At 54.8% G+C, this 19879-nt stretch overlaps 3 protein-coding genes and 1 non-coding gene across 7 annotated transcripts in view; 2 read left to right on the top strand and 2 right to left on the bottom strand.

The window, feature by feature from the left end:
- Nucleotides 1–689, bottom strand: part of Psmb3 (proteasome 20S subunit beta 3) — a 9143-nt gene extending 8454 nt beyond the window's left edge. The window contains exons 1-2 of the mRNA XM_050157047.1: nucleotides 523–689; nucleotides 28–259 (exon numbers count right to left, since the gene is read on the bottom strand). Of these exons, the coding sequence (XP_050013004.1) occupies nucleotides 28–259; nucleotides 523–525 (235 nt within the window). The 5' untranslated portion in view covers nucleotides 526–689. The remainder of the gene's footprint in view (nucleotides 1–27; nucleotides 260–522) is intronic.
- Nucleotides 690–1450: 761 nt separating this feature from the next.
- Nucleotides 1451–1524, top strand: Trnan-guu (transfer RNA asparagine (anticodon GUU)). Its single transcript has one exon. It is a non-coding gene; the product is annotated as a tRNA-Asn (tRNA).
- A 2996-nt stretch (nucleotides 1525–4520) lies between these two features.
- Nucleotides 4521–15170, top strand: Pcgf2 (polycomb group ring finger 2). 4 transcript variants are annotated; one of them, XM_050156634.1, is made up of 10 exons: nucleotides 4521–4664; nucleotides 10206–10359; nucleotides 10807–10903; nucleotides 11081–11136; nucleotides 11218–11268; nucleotides 11444–11609; nucleotides 11721–11775; nucleotides 11853–11948; nucleotides 12934–13014; nucleotides 13607–15170. In XM_050156634.1, the coding sequence occupies exons 2-10, from the start codon at nucleotides 10248–10250 to the stop codon at nucleotides 13976–13978; spliced, it is 1086 nt and encodes a 361-aa protein (XP_050012591.1). In that variant the 5' UTR covers nucleotides 4521–4664; nucleotides 10206–10247; the 3' UTR covers nucleotides 13979–15170. The 4 variants fall into 4 exon arrangements, with proteins under 4 accessions (XP_050012591.1, XP_050012592.1, XP_050012589.1 ...); XM_050156635.1 differs by lacking the exon at nucleotides 4521–4664 and adding an exon at nucleotides 4684–4992; XM_050156632.1 differs by lacking the exon at nucleotides 4521–4664 and adding an exon at nucleotides 9294–9933.
- Cisd3 (CDGSH iron sulfur domain 3) lies at nucleotides 14583–17971 on the bottom strand. The gene is made up of 3 exons (XM_050156636.1): nucleotides 17723–17971; nucleotides 17335–17454; nucleotides 14583–15712 (listed from the first exon to the last, which is right to left on the bottom strand). The coding sequence occupies exons 1-3, from the start codon at nucleotides 17834–17836 to the stop codon at nucleotides 15533–15535; spliced, it is 414 nt and encodes a 137-aa protein (XP_050012593.1). The 5' UTR covers nucleotides 17837–17971; the 3' UTR covers nucleotides 14583–15532.
- Nucleotides 17972–19879: the final 1908 nt, after the last annotated feature.

The following is a 19879-nucleotide window of genomic DNA, read 5'->3' as shown; positions in this document are numbered from 1 at the left end:
TGAGGGTGTAGGGCTTGATCTGCCGACCTTCCTTCAGCTCATACAGGTTCAGCCGGAACTTGAGGCGCTGGGCAACTGTCTGGACGTCGGTGGCCAGCCCGGCCAAGCCTATGTACAGCCTGTCACCCATGGGAAAGATCTTCTGGAAGTCTGTGGTCACCATCTGGGCCTGGATCCCGAAACGCCTGTCCGCGGCGATGGCCACACAGTCCTTTCCCTTCATGGCCATGACGGCCCCTCCGTTATAGGACATAATAGACTGGAGACAGACAAATCAAGAGGCTCAGTTCATGGAGCTAAGTGTTGCCATAACCTTCAGCCCAGCCTCCGGAGGTCCCTGGACGCCCGGAGCTCCGGCACTAAGATGGGCCCGGTGGGGCACCCAGGAACCGCACTCATCCGCACGGTTGTGATATGCTCATTCTACCGACCACCAGGTCCTCTCCGTCTCGGATGCAAGCCTTTCCCAACCACGCTTTCCATTCCCATCCCAGTCTCCTTCCCTTCACTCCCCAATCTCACCATGATTGCGCTTTAGTAAGACTCCGATCGCCACTGCGATTCCTGTAAACCGGCTCTGGCTTTCTCTGGGCCAACGCTCTCGCCGAGCCTCCCCATTGGCTTCTGGGCCGACTCTGCCTGACAACTCCAGTTTTCTATTGGATAAGCATCCCGTCAGTCACAAATACGCATAGTTTGGTTGAGACACCAAAACGGAGGTATGGAAAGCGGAAAGTGAAAAGTCACTGTGAGTGCGGAAGAGCCTGCGGTCCGGGGCATGTCGGGATCGTGGCGGACCTGGACTCCCGCTCCCACCCCCACCCCCCGCCACCCCGGAGGGGGGCGGAGCTGGCAGCACGTGGGCTGGGGACGCGGCCTGGTAGAGCTTGAGCTGTGCTCAGTGGGTATCCCTGGGTTTGCTGTGGCGCTGTAGGAGATAGGCATTTTGCTCTAGCTAGCTGACTTCGTGTATTCATCCACAAATCCTTACAGCTGTTGTGTACCCGGGCACTTCGCGGAGCTGCGAATACCCACTGGCGCCGAGTTTACTGAGGGCGCTCATTCATTGCAGAATGGGAAGAGGACCAAGGTTTCGTGCTGCGAGGGTTCAACAGCAGAGGGGGGGGGGGGGAGTGTTTCAGGTTGTTCAGTTTTTGGAGTCCCTCACCCCCATCCCTGCAAGTCTCTTCACTTTACAAAGGAACGTTCCGTGTCCTTCCACATCTAAGTCACTAACCGATGATAATAGCCTGGGCCAACCGCACCGGGTAACCCAGGTGGGACGTGCGTGTCCTTCGCCTTCTCCTCCCGAGCCCAACCCACCCTGGTTCTCAGGATCTCAGTTCTTCCGCTGGAAAAGCTACAGAGACTGCTTGCGCTATTGCTGCTCTTGCGCCATATCGCGGTCGCTCCTGTTGACTCGGCTCTCGCCACACCAACAACTGTCACTGTCTCTGTGGCGCAATCGGTTAGCGCGTTCGGCTGTTAACCGAAAGGTTGGTGGTTCGAGCCCACCCAGGGACGGTTGAGCTTTTTGAGTGTAACTTTTATCTTTTAAATCGCAAATGCTCAAACGCCAAATTCTGTACCGAGAGTCATAGTATGTAAAAATCCGTTGTGGTCAATGACAGGATTCCCTACTAGCGTCTCGCCACTGCCACTCACACTATTTCCCCCAATCTGGATTACCGGAAAGCAAAACACAGGTTTCTGTCTCGCTGCCATGTTTCACAATGCATTTTTTCCTAGGATTCAGAATGAATTTGCTGTGGAGGTTGGACAGCTTTCCATTGTCTGTGTTAGTGGCAATATAAACTTGAAATAGGACATTTGTTCCGAAAGAAAGAAACCTCGGGGACAAAGTGAGGAATAAAGGGGAAAGAAAGAATCTAGCGGTGATCTACAAAGAAAGGAATACGAGGAGGGGACCTAAGGGGACATAAGTAGTCGGGAGTAGATAAGATTCCCCCTAAAGAGGAAAAGAGACACCGAGGGAGAAGGACGAGGAAACAGATGCAGAGATGGACAAAGGGTATTGTTTGCAGGAGGGAGAGGTGTGAAGGACACAGAGGTAATGCCACACAGCAAAGCTGTGGCCATTGTCACCATTTTACAAGGGATCTCCTCCTTGCAGATCTGTACACACTGGAAACAGTCCTTGTCTTGACGTCCCAGGTTCCTGCTCATTGGGACATATGTCTGATAGTGACCCTCCCCATGAGTAGCTATCGGCTAGAGAACCAATAGGATACAGACAGCATGGAGGGAAGTAAGGGTTCTTCATGCTTGCAGAGGTGCGCTGGCGGAGGTGGGCGGAAAGCCGCTGCTTTCCTTGAGGAGAACGTGCAGGGGACTCTCAATCAGTTGTCTGGACACTTGGCTCAAAGGAAGTCTCTTCTGCACTCTCTCGCGTTTGCATACCCGTACGCACAAGCCTAGAGGACACCTGGCGCTTCAAAAGGCGAAAGGAGAAGGGTCTTTTCAGGCAAGACCTCAGTGGTCCTGATCTATGTCAAAACCCAGCCTACCTACTCTGCCTAAAGCAATACTTGACAGTGGCACGTGCCAGGTGCTTCTAGATGCCTACTAGAATTAAGACGTAAAAACTAGAGAACTTCGGATGTGGGAAGGCTTGTTCTCCTGATAAACCAGAGAAGCTGAACAATGTCCCAGAATCGATGATGTACTGGCGTTTTCGTGGGCAATGGGTCTTCAGCATGCTCCCCCTCTCCAGCGGTTTACACGGAACTGGAATCTAGCAGCTGTCTGAGGAGTAAGTGGATACCCGTTTAATAAGCAAGGCAGCCAGGGGCAGCCAGACCTTCCCGGGTGCCGGTGTCTGATGGAACCGAGATTTCCAACGCCCCTTCAGGTTTCTCTTGTTCGGGAACTTCTAGTGAAAGAATGACAGAGACGGGGTCCCTGTTGCGGTACCCTTCGTGCTGAGCACTTGTGTTTGTTATAGCAGAGTCCAAGATGCGGAGACCTACTGGTCCTGATGACAGTGGGCGTGTCTAATTCGAGCCCCCTTTCAACTCGAGCCTGTGCGCTCCTGGTACCCGATAAAGGGACTGAGAAGGTAGCAGGTGACCTATTCTCCCGGGGCCTCTCCCACTCGCCCTGAGATCACCCGGTCTAGATGGAAATTCCTCCCGCCCTTCCTCTGAACCCTCATTCAGCTAGCGAGGACTAAGGGCTGAAACTGGTGGGGTCACAGGGCTCCTGGTAAGCCAGCGTGTAAAAGCATGCAGTCCGGAGGCCCCCCCCCCCAACTTCGGGGCTGCTTTAGGCTTGGGACAAGGAGAGGAGGCGGGCGCTCCGAAGCTCAACGAAGATTCGTTCCCTACTCGAGCCAATCCACGGTGCTGGCGCTTAAAGGCATTTGAGGCCGGATAATAGAACCCTTTGGAGGGAAAGTCAAGTGGCTACTCCCAATAAATCAGAAGGAACGAATAAACGAAATCGAGCGACCTAATGAGGCCCAAGGTTCTCGTGGTAACGCAAAATCGATTCGCTTCCTCGGCGCCGTCTCTTCCAGCTCTCCTTCCTCTCCTGCCTGGGGCCGGGGCCGCTGGGGACCCGAGAGCAAGCGCTGGGTGGAGCCGAGAGTGACCGTCGGAGTCGGTTGGCACCGGGCGCCTTCGCGCTCGCTGGCTCCCCCACGGCGGCGAGGGAGGCGCACCGGCGGCAAAAAGGCGCGCGTCCTCTCTCGACTCCTCGCTTCCTACTGCGCCCGGGCCTCTCGAATTCGGCTAGTTATTGTGTCTCTGGCCCAGCGCCCGAGTTCGTGTCTCGGGCTGCTCTCCCCGCCCCGGATTGCGTTCCATTCTTCTGCGCCCGAGCACGCCGAGCGCGCCAGCCTTGGCCACAGCCAAGCCCCCCGGCCACCGTGCGCTCCCTGCGAGGTGCGGAGTCTCCGCCGTTTCGGGGGAGGGGGGGACGGACACGCTCTGGGTCTCTCTCTCACACACACACATACACACTTAGGAATCTCAAGGGAATGTCAGCTGGAGTGAGTAAACCTCGCTCGGACGCGTGGCCGCCGGCGCCCAGTCCCCCCGCCCAAACGCCCTTCGGTGGCAGCAAGGCAACGGGTACTGCAAAACACATTTCCGCCCAGTCTGCATCTCACCATTTTCCAAGCTCCCCAGCTAGAGTAGGGATCGCAGGGTCGGTGGGAGGGGGGGGACACACTTATTTTAGGAGGAGGAGGTATCTTAACTGGAGGTAACACAACAGGATCTTCCCTCCGGGTTCAAGGGATCTGTTTGAATAAAAAGGGGGTCTCGGATTTGGGGGAAGCCCAGAGCACCGAGAACACGGTGAAGAACAGCTAAGCTAGCCTCTCCCCTCCTCTTTCCCTCTCTGCAAACATCCTGAAGGAATGAGGTCACGTGGGTGAGTAGTGGGCGGGACCTACTCTTGTCTGGAGGAAAAAAGCCATTTTGTCGCCCCCCCCCTCCACGGCCCCTCCCCTCCCCTCTCGTCCCCTCCCCTCCCCTCTCTCCCTCCCACCCCAAGCTGCTCTTACAAACTCCTTTCTTACCATAGGTTTCTCCCCTCCCGCCGACCAAGCGAGCGACAGGGCTGTGGCCCCCCTCCCCTCCCTTCCCTCCCTCCCTCCCATCCCCCCCTCCCCGAGACCCACTGGACCCCGAAGCCAGGTAAGCGGACGCCGACTCGCGCCTGCCTCCTTGCTACCTCGTAAGCGTTTGTGGCTGGCGACTCGGGCCGGTCCACCTTTCCCCGCAGACCCCAGTGGGAGCCGGGAGTCCCGGCCTGGCCTGCCGATCGCGTCCCCTTCCCGCCCCTCCAGCCGCTGTCCAAGCTCGCCCCGTCCGCCTTTCTTTCTCCCGTTCCCGGTCTCTCTCTCTTTTTCCCTTTCCTCCCTTCCAAGATGGCCGAAGTGGATTCCCCCTCTTAACGATTTGGCGTCTCCCTCGACCACCTCCTCTTTGTGCAGCAGCCCCCTGCTAAGACCCTGCTCGCGAGGTATCGAGGGGGAGGGTCCGGGCGGCCACGAGGGCTTTGGGGACACTCGCTAGGGTGGGTCTCACCCCCACCCCAGTGTCTCCACCAGCCGGAACAGAGTGGCTCTGGCAGATCAGCCCCCTCCGAGTCGGGCAAGGGTCGCCTCTCGCATGGGCAGTGAGCGTGGTAGACGCGCGAGGATTTGAGGCCCGGAGGAAGGGGACTTGGCCTTCGGGTGGCTGCGAGGCCGGGGGAGGGCGCCCTAACTGCTGGGGTCCGGATCTTGGGCACCTCCCCCAGAGGTCCCTTTCCCCAGTCCTGGTGCGAGGCGCCCCGCCCCCTCCCTGAACCACCTCGCCAGAGCTTTTCCCCTACATCCCTCCTGGGGCCCCACCAAAGTTTGGCTCTAGGGAAAGGAGGGAGTGGCCACTCGGTCACTGGGGTGCCTGATCCTTTGACCTGAGCTCCGGGGGAAACAGGGGTGGAGCGGGTAGAATGGGAACGAGGGGAGATTTAGCTTGCTCTCTCGCTTTGACCAGTAGTATTAGGCCAAGGGGTCTCACGAGCTGCTCCTTTTTCCATGGAGCGGCGGGAGCAAATGGAAGCGGCTACTCTTTCTTCCCCGAGCTCTGGCGTAAATAGCTCTGAAAAGCTGGGGAACCCTGGGCCTGCAGACACCCTGCACCCTGCTTGTCTCCTAGGGGCTTCTAGTCAACCCCCCCCCCGCCCCACTCCCCGGGTCTACCTAAAATTGCTGTGCTTGGCTTGAGTGAGAAGGGTATGTATGTGTGAATATTAAATGTTTAAGTATATACAGGTATTACCTCGAGTTTTCCCTGCGTCTTTGTCTCTCCTGGCCCCCAGCCTTGCCCCCCCCCCCCCCCATGCTGCCTCAGTCTCTCTTGGATCCCTCTCACCGAGGGAGGGGTTTCTCTTAGCCAGCTCACACAGTCCTGGGCCTCCCACTCTGGACTTCTTGCAGTTGTAGCGTTCCTGAAACTCATGACCCCCCACACACACCCCTATCCCTGCTCCAAGATTTTATTACTGTAATCGGAGGCGCATAAAGCCAGCTCTGTTGCAGCGTTTTGGTGGAAAGCTTTTCCCAGGGGCTGCCCTGATTTAAGGTTGGGGCTTGTGCACTTAGAACCTGTGTTTGGAATGCGGTAGGAAACAGACTCCACGATCCAGTCCGGCTGTCGCCTGTTTCTGTTCAAGCTGAACTATTGGTAGGTGAGCAGAGAGGAGGGAAATGACTCCCTGAGATCTTGGTTGATGGAGCTGTTGCCATGGGAACAGAGAGAGCCTGAAGTGGAAGAGGTTACATATTGTATAGGTCAGATGTCAACCGTAGGCCTCCAGCCTCTGGCCTCAGAGCAGAGTTGGGGGTCGATCTGTCTTTGTTGCTGGAAGGCTTAAATTATAATTTACCCTGAGAAGATCAGGGGTTCATAGAAGGTTAATGTTGGTGGCTCCGGTTTCAGGCGGCATGTGATGGGGTAGATGGGAATGGTTTCTACATCTGTGGAGTGGGAGTCTGACTCCTGTCTATCTGCGCATGTGGTGGTGTGTGTCTGGCCAAGTGTCTGTGTGCCTTGTGTGTGACCGCCCTTATCTGGTTCTGGGTGCTGTGGACGGGAGACAAAGGGGGTGTGTCTGGCTCTGGATACCTACGTGTCTTGCAGTTGTTGTCCTGTGTATATTCTTTGGGGTTTTGGGGGTTTTTTGTTTTGTTTTTACTATTATTATTTTCCTTTATTTTTTCTTTTAAATTGTCTTCAGGAGCTGAGTGGTGGGGAGAGGAGGCTTCCAGCCTTTTTCCAGTGTCAAAGGACAGGAAAAGACGAGAGGGTGTGCTAGTCCGTACATGAACACACGAGTTCTGCTTAGTTGGGACTATGAAGCTGGAAGAGGAACCAACACTAGGAATTCATGTCTACACACTATACTCTGGCTTACTCTGTCCCCATGGTGCCTCAGTTTCCCCCATACTGTGGGAGTGGTGTAGGCATTAACTTTTGTCTCCCTTTCAGCAGACCCAGTGTATGGCTTCCTCCCCACTAAGTAACTAAGTAACTACCTACTCCACCCTTCTACCACTGGCTCAGCTCCTCAGCAGAGTAAGCAGCACCCTCTGGGTACCAGCGTAGGAAGAGCATCACAACAGGAGGCTGGCAGATACTTGTCTGAGCTCCCCCCCCCCTTTAGATGTGTGACCTTGGACAAGTCACTTCTGTAAAATGAGAAGACTGCATAACAGGCTTTCAAAGATCACAACCACCTCTGCTTGTCTGGTGCTAGGATGTGACCTTGAATGACCTCTCACAGCCTGGGGCTTGTTTTGCTGACCAGGGAGGCCGAGGGCTGTGGCTGGTGTCCCTGGGACCTCTCTCTGCCTTGACAGAGGCCAACACCTAACTACAGGAGAGAAGGAAGTCTGGTTCCCTGGAGAGATGGGAGGTGTCTGTCAGCAGGGGCTGGGAGCATGGGGGAGAGACACACAAGAGCTCTAATGGCAATGAACTGTGAGCTAGGTGCTGACCAAGCCCCTTTCCTGCCTGGGGCCCCTAGGAGCCAAGAGCTAGGGCCAAAGAGAACGGAGACCAAGACTTCAGATAAAGCCACGCATGCACGGTGTGTGTGTGTGGGGGGGGGGATATTAAACAGATGTAGTTGGGACTGGCCTCTTCAGCTTCATGGAGACCAGTTGCAAATGACCTCCGCCCCGTTTCTGCTTCTTGGGACCTCTGCCTTTCCCTTTTCCTTCCACGAGCCCTTTGTCCCTTTCCTCTGTCCCCTCCAGGCTGTCCCTTCCATAGTGATACAACGCGTCATTTCTTTCCCTCTTCTTCCCCCAGCACCACAGCCCCTTGCATGGGGAGGAAGGAATACAGGTCCTGATACTGGGCAGGGAAATGGGGAGGGGATGCTCTGGGAACTCAGACCTCCTGTTTACAGACACTCTTGGCACCTGCTGACAGGGCCCTGCAGGTAACCATGGCAATCAGGTGAGGAGCCAATCAGTGCCTCTTGTGGCTTTCTGAGGCCCCTAGGGATGGGGATAGGGAACAGGGAGGCTCTCTGCTCCCAGGGGAGACAAGGAGCTTTTCTCCTTCCCTTACTACCCTGAGCCCAAAATGGGACCTAGGGGCTGCTCTTGTGTGAAACCTCAGAAAGATGAACCGAGTGGGGTTTGTGTGGCTTCTCTATCTGCAAACAAAGTGAGCGTGTGCCTGAAGTGGCTGAGGCATTGCGAAGAGCGTGTGTGTGTGTGTGTGTGTGTGTGTGTGTGTGTGTGTGTGTGGTGCACGTGTCGGGGAGACCTTACCGTAGCAACCGAGATTCCCTGGCTGGATCCTACCTACTCTGATAGTTTACATCTCTGTGTGCCTCTGGATGCAGACACACACACAAGGCAAGCAGTCACATGAAGTACCTTTGGAAGCCCAGACAGCACGTACACACGGTGGCTATTACCCATGCTCAAAGAGACAGCCACTTGGAGTTTCTTCTATCCTCTGGATGGTTGTAATAATATTTGGGCTTCTTGCCAGGGACTATGTTACCATGGAAACAACTAAACAGTAGAGTAGCCAACAGCCTCTTTGAAATTGTGAAGGGGGACCCATGCAGGGAGGACCAGCTAGGGCCACCTATAGGGGCAGAAACTTTGCAGACCAGGGGTGGCTGCCTCAGCACCTCTGGCTGGCTTGTTCCCCTCTTTCTTTTCTGCAGCTTGGTGTCTGTCCCAAGTGTGGCCTTTGTGTCTACCCATCTATCCCAGTCTCTGGCCAGGTGCCCTGGGGCCTTACTGGCTGTTTGGGTCCAGGCCAGGCTCATCCTGGGGTCTCTATAGAAACTGCTGATCCTGGCTGTGAATTTCTTGTCCTAGAAAAGCCAGCGTGGTGGCTTTAGAAATCTTTCTGGAAAAGAGAGAAGGATGTATGTTGTAAAGGAGTCGCTGGGGCTTAGCCAGCCTCTCAAGCCCGGCTCCTGGACTTTTGCTGTGGGAGAGACAGAAAGAGGCAGCCTGCTCCGGTCCAAAGTCAGAGCCAGCTTTGAAACGACCTTGGCCTGCTAGGGCCTGGCCAGGTGCACTGTAGAGCTAGGGATAGAGAATGCTCGCTGCCCAGTTTTGGCAGGTGTCTAGGAGAGCCTGTGGTTTGTTGGTGGATAGGTTGTGAACGGGTGGGAGAAGTCACCACGTTAGGGTGTGGTGGGATCTCAGCGGCACATGAAGCAATTCTGTGTGTTTGTGAAAATAGGTTCCTAGACCACGCACATACTGGAGAGCACTCAGTGTGCTACTGGGAGACGGATACTATGGGGGGGGGGGGCGGTTCTCACACAGGGCAGTAAAGGTCTTCTTGCCGGGCTCTTGGACTACCTGTAGAGTCCCTGCAGTGCCAGGCTGGGCCTGCAGCTCCTTCAGAACTTGGGACATAATGAAAACCAGCTTCAGGGTTTCCAGCCAGAAGGCCAGGTCAGCACATGGTAGCCTTGCAAGGAGCTGTATGTGTGGAGTGTGATGGGCCTGTGTCCTAACGTCCCTCAAGGCTTCCCCATGACAAATCTCTCATTGCTGGGGGCAGCGATTCATTTTGGTCTGTGAATGGAGTTGTCTGGACAATTTCTCATAGCTGTTAGTACTTGGTAAATATTTGACCACTTGAATAGATACAATTGGAATCAGAATATTGTTAAATTTTTTTATTACATTTAGTGCATGTGTGTGTGTGTGCGCACACGTATGCGTGCGTATGTGTATATATTTGCAAGTAGCCAAAGGACAACTTGCAGCCCTTGTTTTTTTTCTCTCCTTCCACCATGTGGGTCACTAGGCTTGGCTGCAATCACCTTTACCTAGCGAGCCCTCTCACAGGCCCATGGCTCCCAGGAAGATCTTTTAAAGCGCCGTTACCTTTAGTTTTCCCGCCCTCCCACATCTATCATCAAGAGTTGGTTAGTGTTTCTTACGGTCTGGCTTCAGTCTTTCCTACTGCTTCTGAGATGGTCCACAACTTGTTTCTCAAAGTTACAGACACTTCCCGAGCCCCCAACACCCAGTGAACACTCAGAGGGAGGCCCAGAAACAGCCAGCCTCAAACATGTGCCTGGTTCCACATCTGAGACAGAGAAAATGGGGGGCGGAGGGGCGTGGGCTCAGGAAAGCTATATTGAGGGAAGCAGTGCGGGGAAGTGGCTGGGTTTCTGATCCCATTTCTGTTTCCCAGGGTGACACTTCCCAAGTCTCCTCAGTCCTGACCCCTGGCATCATGCATCGAACCACACGGATTAAAATTACGGAGCTGAACCCTCACCTCATGTGTGCCCTCTGTGGGGGCTATTTCATCGATGCCACCACCATTGTGGAGTGCTTGCATTCCTGTGAGTTCAGTGCTGGGGTGCTCAGCGTGAGGACGTTGCCTGGGAGAGCAGACCCTGGGTCACCAAGAAGGGACAAAGTGGGGGTAGTCCTGGACCCAGGGACAGTGTTAGGAACCTCCCCTTTCTATGATAGCTCTGCCTGAAGTTTGACCCCTGAAGGCTCGGGGGTCACTCACTTGTACTGTCAGATTGGTCACAAGAGATCCAGGACCCGTGGGATGTCTTAGCAGGTTGGCTAAGAGGAGCCGAAGGCTTGGTACACTGTGTATGTTAGGCAGGACAAGGACACCCTCCTGTTTCACACAGAGACATTGGGCCTAAGGGTAGACAAGGCGCAAAAGGCCAGATGTGTGAGCACACTGCCATGTTGGGTCTGGCAGCCGTCCTGAGTGGGAAGGCCTGGGCAGAAAGGGGTTCTGATTGTCCTCTCTCTGTCCACACCCCAAGTCTGCAAAACCTGCATCGTGCGCTACTTGGAGACCAACAAATATTGCCCCATGTGTGACGTCCAGGTTCATAAAACCCGACCACTCCTGAGCATCAGGTGGGCTTGTGTCCCCTTCCCCTGCCTCCCAGTGATTTCCAGCTTGACCTAGGCTAAGAAATGGCCAACTGAGAACCCGCATGCCTGGGTGCTGGGTTTAAAGGGGTACAATGCTGAGCCCAGGCTGGAGGGATGAAGGTCCCGCGGCTGCCAACGTTCATGTACGTTCCTTCCCAGGTCGGACAAAACCCTCCAGGACATTGTCTACAAGTTGGTGCCTGGGCTTTTTAAAGGTACCCCGAGCCCCTGTGCTGTCCTGCACACCTCCCCCATTTTCCAGCTGTTGCCCGCTCATGCCCGCCTCCTTCCTCTAGATGAGATGAAACGGCGTCGGGACTTTTATGCGGCATACCCCCTGACGGAGGGTGAGTGTGCCCACGCTCAAGCAGGTTCTGGTTCCTGAGAGCCTAGAGCCGCCCCAGCTGTGAGGGTTAAGGGTACCAGCTTTGGCCCGCCCATCTCCACCAGACCTCCCTGCTAGAGAGCGTTGTCCAGAGCGGGAAGGGCTCAGCCTCTGAGCCAACCACTCCCATTCCCTAGGTCCTCAGTCCCTTGCTCTATCTTTGACCAACCCCTCTGAGCTGTCTCCCTCTACAGTCCCTAATGGCTCCAACGAGGACCGCGGCGAGGTCCTAGAGCAGGAGAAGGGGGCTCTGGGTGATGATGAGATTGTCAGTCTTTCCATTGAGTTCTACGAAGGAGTCAGGCAAGTTCAACCTAAGCCTTTTTTCCCCCGGCCCGTCCTCCAAGACCCCGTCAGACCTGTGCATTTGACCCAGCAAGTGCACGATCTTCTGCTCCCTTCCTTTTCCTCCAGGGACCGAGAGGAGAAGAAGAGCCTCATGGAGAACGGGGATGGGGACAAGGAGAAGGTGAGTGTTGGGCTTCCTCAGGAGTGAGCTGCAAGTGCCATGGGATAGACCTTCTCACAGGGACCTCTTCCCCACAGACAGGGGTGCGCTTCCTGCGATGCCCAGCAGCCATGACTGTCATGCACCTCGCAAAGTTTCTCCGCAACAAAATGGACGTACCCAGCAAGTACAAGGTGAATGCCTGCACCGTCTCAGACATCGGGGGTCCCATCAGTGTGTCTGGTTGGTGGGCATCCATCCATCACATGGTTATATAGCTGGACCTAAAGGAACGGGTAGGCTAGCCCAATTGTTTAAGGATAAGATAGTCTGTAATTATTGTAGCTGGTGTGCAAAAAGCCCGAGACCAGGGAAGTGTGCATCCAAAAAAAATGTTGGGCCTTCAAGAGGGTCAGGGAGACCGGAGAAATGGCTCAGTGGTTAAGAGCACTGGCTGCTCTTCCAGAGGACCTGGGTACAATTCCCAGCACCGACGTGGCAGCTCACAACTGTCTGTAACTCTAGTTGCAGGATCTGACACCTTCACACCAGTGCACATAAAAGAAATAAGTTAAATAAACTAAAAAAAGGGGGGGGGCTGAAGAGATGGCTCAGAGGCTTCCAGAGGTCCCGAGTTCAATTCCCAGCAACAACATGGTGGCTCACAACCATCTGTAATGAGATCTGGTGCTCTCTTCTGGCCTGGAGTCATACATGCAGACAGAACACTGTGTACATAATAAATAAATAAATCTTAAAAAAAAAAAAAAAAGAGGGTCAGGGAGCTCTTGGACACAGTAACACAGGCTCCCTTGTAGGTCTGAGTCAGCTGACCCTGCTTCTTTGACACTGAGATGTTGCTCCTGCGAAGGCTTCACTTAGCCCACCCCTGTGGCAGGGAGACAGTAGGCGCTGCTGCATTCACCAGTTAGGGCAGATGCAGGGGTGGGGCCATCACAAGCAAGGACCTCAGTCAAGGGGGTCCCTTTGGCCTTGCTGGCTCTCTAGGAGACCTAGAGCGAAGCTTCCCCCTCCCCACCAGCAGGTTGAGGAACAGTCTGGAAGGGAAGTCACATGCACAGTAAGGAGGGGCCTCCTGCAAGCCACCTTTTGGTTTGCTCATGTCCAGCCCCCAGGGGCGCAGCTGCCAGGCCTCATGGTGGCATTTTTCCCCTCCAGGTGGAGATCCTCTATGAAGATGAGCCCCTGAAGGAATATTACACCCTCATGGACATTGCTTATATCTACCCCTGGCGGAGGGTGAGCCTGTGACCAGGTGGTACAGGTGGGGGCAGTACCAGGGAGGAGGTCCTACTGGGCCTGGCACTGGTCAGTGGCCACAGTGACATGAGACACCCTCTTATGTCAGGCAGTTCATCCCTTGTCTCTGGAGCCAGGCCTGGCCCTGGTGGCTCATCATACCAGGTCAGCGCTGGGCCATTTCTTTTTCTGTTTGAGATAGGTTCTCTCCTTGGCTAGCCTCAAACTTGGTATGAGGTCCAATCCTCCTGCTTCATCCCCCACCCCCCACCCCACCCCGGGTGCTGAGTACCACACCTGTTGCTGATGCCCGCCGCTGGCTCTTACCACCCAGACTTGGGGTCAGCAGTAAGGGTGGCCACTGTGGCATATGATGGCCTTACACCCCTGCCTCCATCTCTTACACTCTTTCTTCACTGGGTCTACTCTCATCTGACTCTCCACTCTACAGGCCCCTCTCCTCTTCAAAGTTCAGACCTTCTCCTCTGCTTCTGGTTGGGTCCTGGTTTGGATGCAGGGATGGGTGGCCCCTGGTTGTTCTTTCTGCTGACATTTTCTTTTCTTATTGCTGGCCTCTTCCTTTTCACCACAGAATGGGCCTCTCCCCCTCAAGTACCGTGTCCAGCCAGCCTGCAAGCGGCTCACCCTGCCCACAGTGCCCACTCCCTCAGAGGGCACCAACACCAGCGGGGCATCAGAGTGTGAGTCTGTCAGCGACAAGGCTCCCAGCCCTGCCACCCTTCCGGCCACCTCCTCCTCCTTGCCCAGCCCTGCGACCCCATCCCATGGCTCTCCCAGCTCCCACGGCCCCCCAGCCACCCACCCTACCTCCCCCACTCCACCTTCGACCGCCTGTGGGACCACAGCTGCTACCAACGGGGGCACTTCGAACTGCCTGCAAACGCCATCCTCCACCAGCAGGGGGCGCAAGATGACTGTTAACGGAGCTCCTTGCCCCCCTTAACTTGAGGAAAGGGACCCTCTCCCGCAGCAGCCACCTCTCCCCTTCCCTTCTACTTTTTCTGGTCCCCTTTTTCCACCTTTGACTTTCCTGGTTCCTCCCATCTTCAGAGTGGGAGGTGGGTTTTATAAATAAATCTATCTATATATATATAAATATATATATGTACATAGGAAAAACCAAATATACATACTTATTTTCTATGGACCAACCAGATTAATTTAAATGCCACAGGAAACAAACTGTATGTGTGTGTATGTGTGTGAGTGTTTGTGTCTAGGGGGTCTTCTGTAGTTTGCTCTGCTCTTCTGGGGGGGGGGTACCTGGTGGTCTTAAGAGGCCACTGGAAGTATTAGAGCCCTCCCCTGTATCCATTCTGCTTCCCAGGGCAGAGGGCATTTTGGGTCTCCTAGCTGACGAGATAATGGGGTCCACCTCTAAGCACCCCCATTGTTGAATGTCCAGAGAATTGCTAAGACAGTGCCTTTAAAAAGTGCGGTTTGTCCTCTGGCTGCGAGGATCAAGTGGCCATGGAGAAGGCATCTCCCTCACCTCCTTGGACAGTGGGACCCTTGTGCAAAGAACAGATGGTTCTACCTTTTTTATCCCCCGCCCCCCTTCTTTTTTTTTCTTTTTTCCTGTGTGTGGCCTTTGTGTCCATCATTTTTGTCTTTATGGAGAAGATTCAGGCTGTGGGGAGACCCCAGCTCTGCAAAGTCTATGTGTGACTTTACTTCTACCCTACCCTGACCCAGGAACCCCTACTAGCAAGACTGGAGGTAACACTTCAATGGGGGCCTAGAGTGAAGGGTTGGGGTGTGGAACCCCAGACAAGCACAGGCTTGAGTTCTGCCAAAGGCCAACAGCTTTCTAGTCCATTTCCCCTCCCCTAGCCGAGGCCAAGCGGGGACAGGACAGAGGCATTAGAAGCACAAGGAAATCAAGTGGAAGCTGACCCCACTCTACCTAGTGGACCACCTACTAGGGGCCGACCTTGCCTACCTGGTTTTCCTCAAGTGTACATAGATGGGGGGAAGGGAGGGGAGGAGACCAGGGTATTGGCTCAAGTATGTGAGGTCCTGAGCCCGTGGGGTCTCTTTCCACCATGTCCTGAGTCTGAGGTTCTGTGACTGTACCCACCTGTCCTGGGTCATTTGTATCTCTTGGTTTTGTAATAAATGCTGCATACTCTTGAGCCTGTGGTTCTTTGGGGCAAAGGGAGGAGGGAGGAGGTGCTCCCTAGCCCTACCGTGCTGACTGAGTAGATCTGAATGGCCCCGCTTTGGCCAGCTCTGTCTCCACAGATCATGCTCTTGCAAGAGGCGGTGGGAGGCTTCCCAGTGACCACAGGGACGCTCAGAGGGTGGTCTCACTGTTTAATGACAGCTTTGCCAGGGGACCCAGGAGGCCTGCTCTCAAATGTGTAACAGGAGAGACAGGGTTTTCAGGGGACAGTTGCTAACAGCAGCCACGGTCCTTGGAGCCCTTTCTCCATGCCTCAGCACTGTGGCCGTCACAGAGGGGAAGCTTGCAGCGGGCCAGGAGCCACGGGACCCCTCAGAGTGGGGAGCCCACTTCTGCTTTCTGTACCTGCTCGCTCTTGTGGGTACCATCGCAGTAAGGAGGACGCTGGGTGGCCTTGCAGGTACACAGGGCCACTGTGCGAGTCTCTTGGACTTTGAACTTGAGCGGAGAAAGGCCGGTGCGCTGGAAGAAGTGGGAGCCATCACAGAAGGGCTGGTGGGAGAAAAAGAAGTCAGAGTAGGGCAGGAGGAGAGCTGACCACAATTATTGTTCCCAGTGCTGCAAGGTCGGGGTCACAGGAAGGCTGACACGAGAAAATAATGGCCACCGTACGGTAGTATAAGTATTTCTCATTGTTCGTCTTTGGGAAAGCCAAAAAGTCAGAACAATTCAATTCGGAAGGGGAGCTGGGCCTCAGGTAGAGGCAACATTAACACAAACAAGGCTGGAGTTTTTTGTCGTTTGGCTTTTATGTGTTTCAAATTTGGTGTGTGTGCGCATGCGAGCACACGCTCATGCCCACACATAGAAGTCACGGGGCGAATGTGGGAGTTGGTTTTATCCTTTCACCCTGCGGGCGCTGGGGATCACACAAGTCAGCCAGGCGCTCTGACAAGTGCCTCGAACCGCCGAGCACCTTACCAGTTCCCCTCTTTTATTTTCAGATAAGTTCTCCTGCAGTCCAGGCCTACCTTGAACAGGCTCTGCTGCCTGAGGCTGGCCCTTAACCCTTATCCTCCTGCCTCCACCTTCCAGGTGCTAGGACTTCAGACGGGTGTCACACCCTGTTCATTCCACGTGGGGACAGACTCCAGGGGCTTCCGTGCCCATGAGACAAACATCTAACCGCGGGGCTACATCCCACCCAGAGTTTTGTTTTATTTATTTTTTTTAGTGGCTGAGTGACTCATGAAAGTGACATTCTTCTCAATGTCCCCCAGGGTGAAAGAGCCCAGCAGCAGGCCCTTCCCAGAGTTCAGAAAACAGCAAGGGGTGTCTGTGTCAACCTGCCTGCCTGGAGTAGCATCAGTAATGCATGCACCGTGTCCCTCCAAAGAGGATGATGAAGACGGGCCCAAAGGGGAGAGGCAGACCCACACCCTCCTAAAGGGCACAGAGTAGGTGTGTGCAGCCACCCCACCCACAGCCCTCTGGCTGGCGTGCCCTTGAAAGTGCCCCACCCTCTGGAATATCTGTTCAAAGGCCACAACAAACGTGTGGCAAAGTAAGCCTTGGGATCTGGGCTTCTCACGCCAATCACAGGGCAGAGTTCTCCGGAAAGAGGGAGGCTCCCGCTCCAGCAGCAAAAGAAGTCCTTTCTGAGGTGAAAAGAGAGCAGGCAGAGAGACCTGAGGAAGACGGCAGAACCTTCCCAGCAGTGAGGGCCAAAGCCTGGCGTGTGGGCAGAGATGCTGCCCACGGGGAGGAAGAGGGAAGAACATTCAAGTCCTTGGTGCCCCGGAGCTGGCCCCGAAGTGCACACACAGGGAGGAGGGGCTGGAAGGAGAGGAGACTGAGCCAGTCACAGCACAGGCATCTTCCCGCCTCTGCTTCGAATGCTTCTCAGACACAAGGGATACACTATGAGCTGGTCTTTTGCTATCAACCCCCGCCTTGTATCGGGGTATATACAGAAAGAAGGGAAATAAAGATGGGCTGAAAGTTCCCATGCTGACCCCAAGCAAGAGAGAAAACTGTGGAGACTGTGTGTGTGTGTGTCATCTCCCATCCAAGCACTAACCAGGCCCACCCCTGCTTAGCTTCTGAGGTCAGGCTTGTTCAGGGTGGTATAGAACTGGGTCACAACCAAGTGAAAGGCAACTGGAATAACTCACTTGTTTCTTGCTTCGGCCGCATACACACCACCTGTAGGTTTTTCCTGCAACAAGCTCCAACTTTATGGGTGTTTTCTGTGCCACCACGGGCTTGGCTGGTTCTTTGGGGAACCATCGGGCCTATGGCCAGGGAAGATAAGAGGCTCAGGGTCATCCCAACCTTGGAAGTAGTGTAAGTTTGCATGATCCCAGGTACCTTCTTCTAACCCTGGGGCTTGGCTTATCATGTGGCTGACATCCCCTCCTTGTCTTCTGCCCTCTAGTCCACCAAACCTTCCCTAGAGCCGGCTGGGAGCAGGGGTGGTCCCGGTCGCTGTCTTCGATGTAGCCCTGAGATTCCAGAAATTGACGGGACTTGTGTCCTGAGAGAAGGCGTTCTTGTACTCACCAACCAAGAGGAGATTTCCCGCTTCTGGCACAGCTTCGACAAGGCCGGCAGACAGATGTGATTTGGAAACAGAAAAATAAAATCAGTGGAGAAGGGTGGACGCCGGAAGCCCATCTGGGAAGGAAAAGATCACGGGCTAAGGGGGCGTGGGAGCGACAAAAAGATTGGGAAAAGGGTCGCAGTAGAGGCAGGTCTTGGCATCCACTAGGAGAGTCCTCTGGAGAAAAGACTGCCCCGAGGGACCGCGCGGCCGAGAGGCGGAGCCTGGCCCTGGCCGGGGAGGCGGGGCTGAACGGCCCGGGGTCACCAAAGAGGGAACGCTCACCGAGGCCCAGCGCATGACCACAGCGTGCAAGTTCTTCCCCACGCCACCGCGCATGGGCGTTCTGCGCACCGCCGCGGCCCGTTCGGGTCGCCACCCTCTCCGCTCCTCCTCCCCCACCCCTTTCTCTCTCTCCCCCTCCCGGAAGACGCCGCCCGGTCCCGCGCAGGAGGGGCAGGCAGTGCAGCCCTGGAGCCCGCAGGTGCCGCCCTGGCCCTGCGGAGTAGGAGGCAGCGCAATTAGAAACACAGGCAGTGTGGAGATCTATCACCCAGCAGGGCTCGGGTGCCTGCATCTTCACCTGCACCGCGTATGATGTGCCTTCCGGTTTAAACTATTCCTCCAAGTACTTGAAAAAACCGGTCACTGACCATATACACCCACTTCCTCCTCCCACGGGCCCTCGGAGTTGGCACCCATTTCCCTCCCTTCAGTGAAACCAGACAAAGCAAGGTCTCTTTGGATTGTTTTTTTTTTTTTTTTTAGTAAAACATTCTTTTATTAAAAGAACAAGTGCTGTTTACGAACTGCCCTTCGTACAAATAACATCCGTTATACAAAGATACAAGACCCAGGCTATGCACAATTCCAGGCTTGGAGGTCGCAAGGGAACACTGCCTCTTGGGCTGAGGATATAAAGGTTTCAAAAGAATGAAAAATGAGCCCCTGGGTTTGCAATCTGTGGCTTCCCTTCCTTGCTCCCCTAGGAAGGGTCTGCTACATGGAAACAGGCTGGGATGGAAGAGAGCCTGAGTTCGGTCTGCAGCCCCAAGTGGGGCTGGAGAAAGTGAACACAGGAGAATGGGGGCGGCCCTCAGTCTCCACCTCTTCAGTAGGTCAAGACAAGGTGGTCTGGTGGATATTTGAAACACACCCGCCATCAAGGAGGAAGTGAGTAGAGGGACCAGAAGGGCTCCCCAACCCCACCTTCCTCCAAGCGGGTGAAGTTCCGTCCACTGGGCACCCCTCCCCAGGAACCAGCTGCCTGTTTTTTCCCTTTGGCCCACTGTACTCTTAAAAGATGTTGGAAAGCAGCAAGGAAGCCTGTGTCTTTGAAAATCTGTCAGCATCCCAGTTTGGGAGAGGGAGATGTAAATGTTGCCCTTTCTTTGGGCTCCCCTCATTTGTCTAGCCCCTTCCTAGGAGTCGAGGGTGGGCACTCCCTGGGTCTCAACACAGTAAAGGGAACGGGTCACCAGCCTCAAGATCAGGGCACCTAGGGGCAGCGGTAGACCCAAGAGCCTGAGGGAGAAACAACAAGCTGGGATGAGGGAGAGGGGATGGGGAGATAACAATTTATTCTTTTTAAAGGCAACCCTTAAAGTGTCATTGTCTCTGGAGAGGATTCGTCAGCTGGGAGCTAAGACAGTCAGTGCTACATAGATACCTTCCCACCATGGGCACCATCCTAGACTCGCAACCGCACCATCACACATACCACACACACACACAGGGACAGCCAGCCAACTAGCTGCAGCTAGAAGGCTGGACAATGGAACAGGAATGACCTGGCTAGGTACTGAGGCTCATCGCTGCTGTCCCTCCTAGGCTTAGAGCAAGCAATCACCTGTAAAGTCAGCTCCAATGACCTCCTAACTACAGTGGAATCCCATTCAGCACTGAGATCCACCAGCCATGACCGCCCTGGTGGGCACAGACTCGGCATGCATTGCTCATTCATCTCTTCTCACTGAGGGTGGTGACATCAAGATCCACTCATGCGTTCTCAGACTCCACTTCCGCTCTGCAAACCACATCCTCCCCTTCCCCCAGACAGAGATGGCTCTAATTCTGCATCTTTCCCCTTTACCCCACCAAAGCTCTTTATCAAAAAA

This window comes from Alexandromys fortis, unplaced genomic scaffold (assembly GCF_014885135.2).
Source record: "Alexandromys fortis isolate MF-2015 unplaced genomic scaffold, M_Fortis_MF-2015_v1.1 scaffold_31, whole genome shotgun sequence".
Taxonomy (NCBI): Eukaryota; Metazoa; Chordata; class Mammalia; order Rodentia; family Cricetidae; genus Alexandromys; species Alexandromys fortis.
The sequence above is the reverse complement of the archived record's forward strand: the minus strand, read 5'-3'. Positions and strand labels throughout refer to the sequence as shown.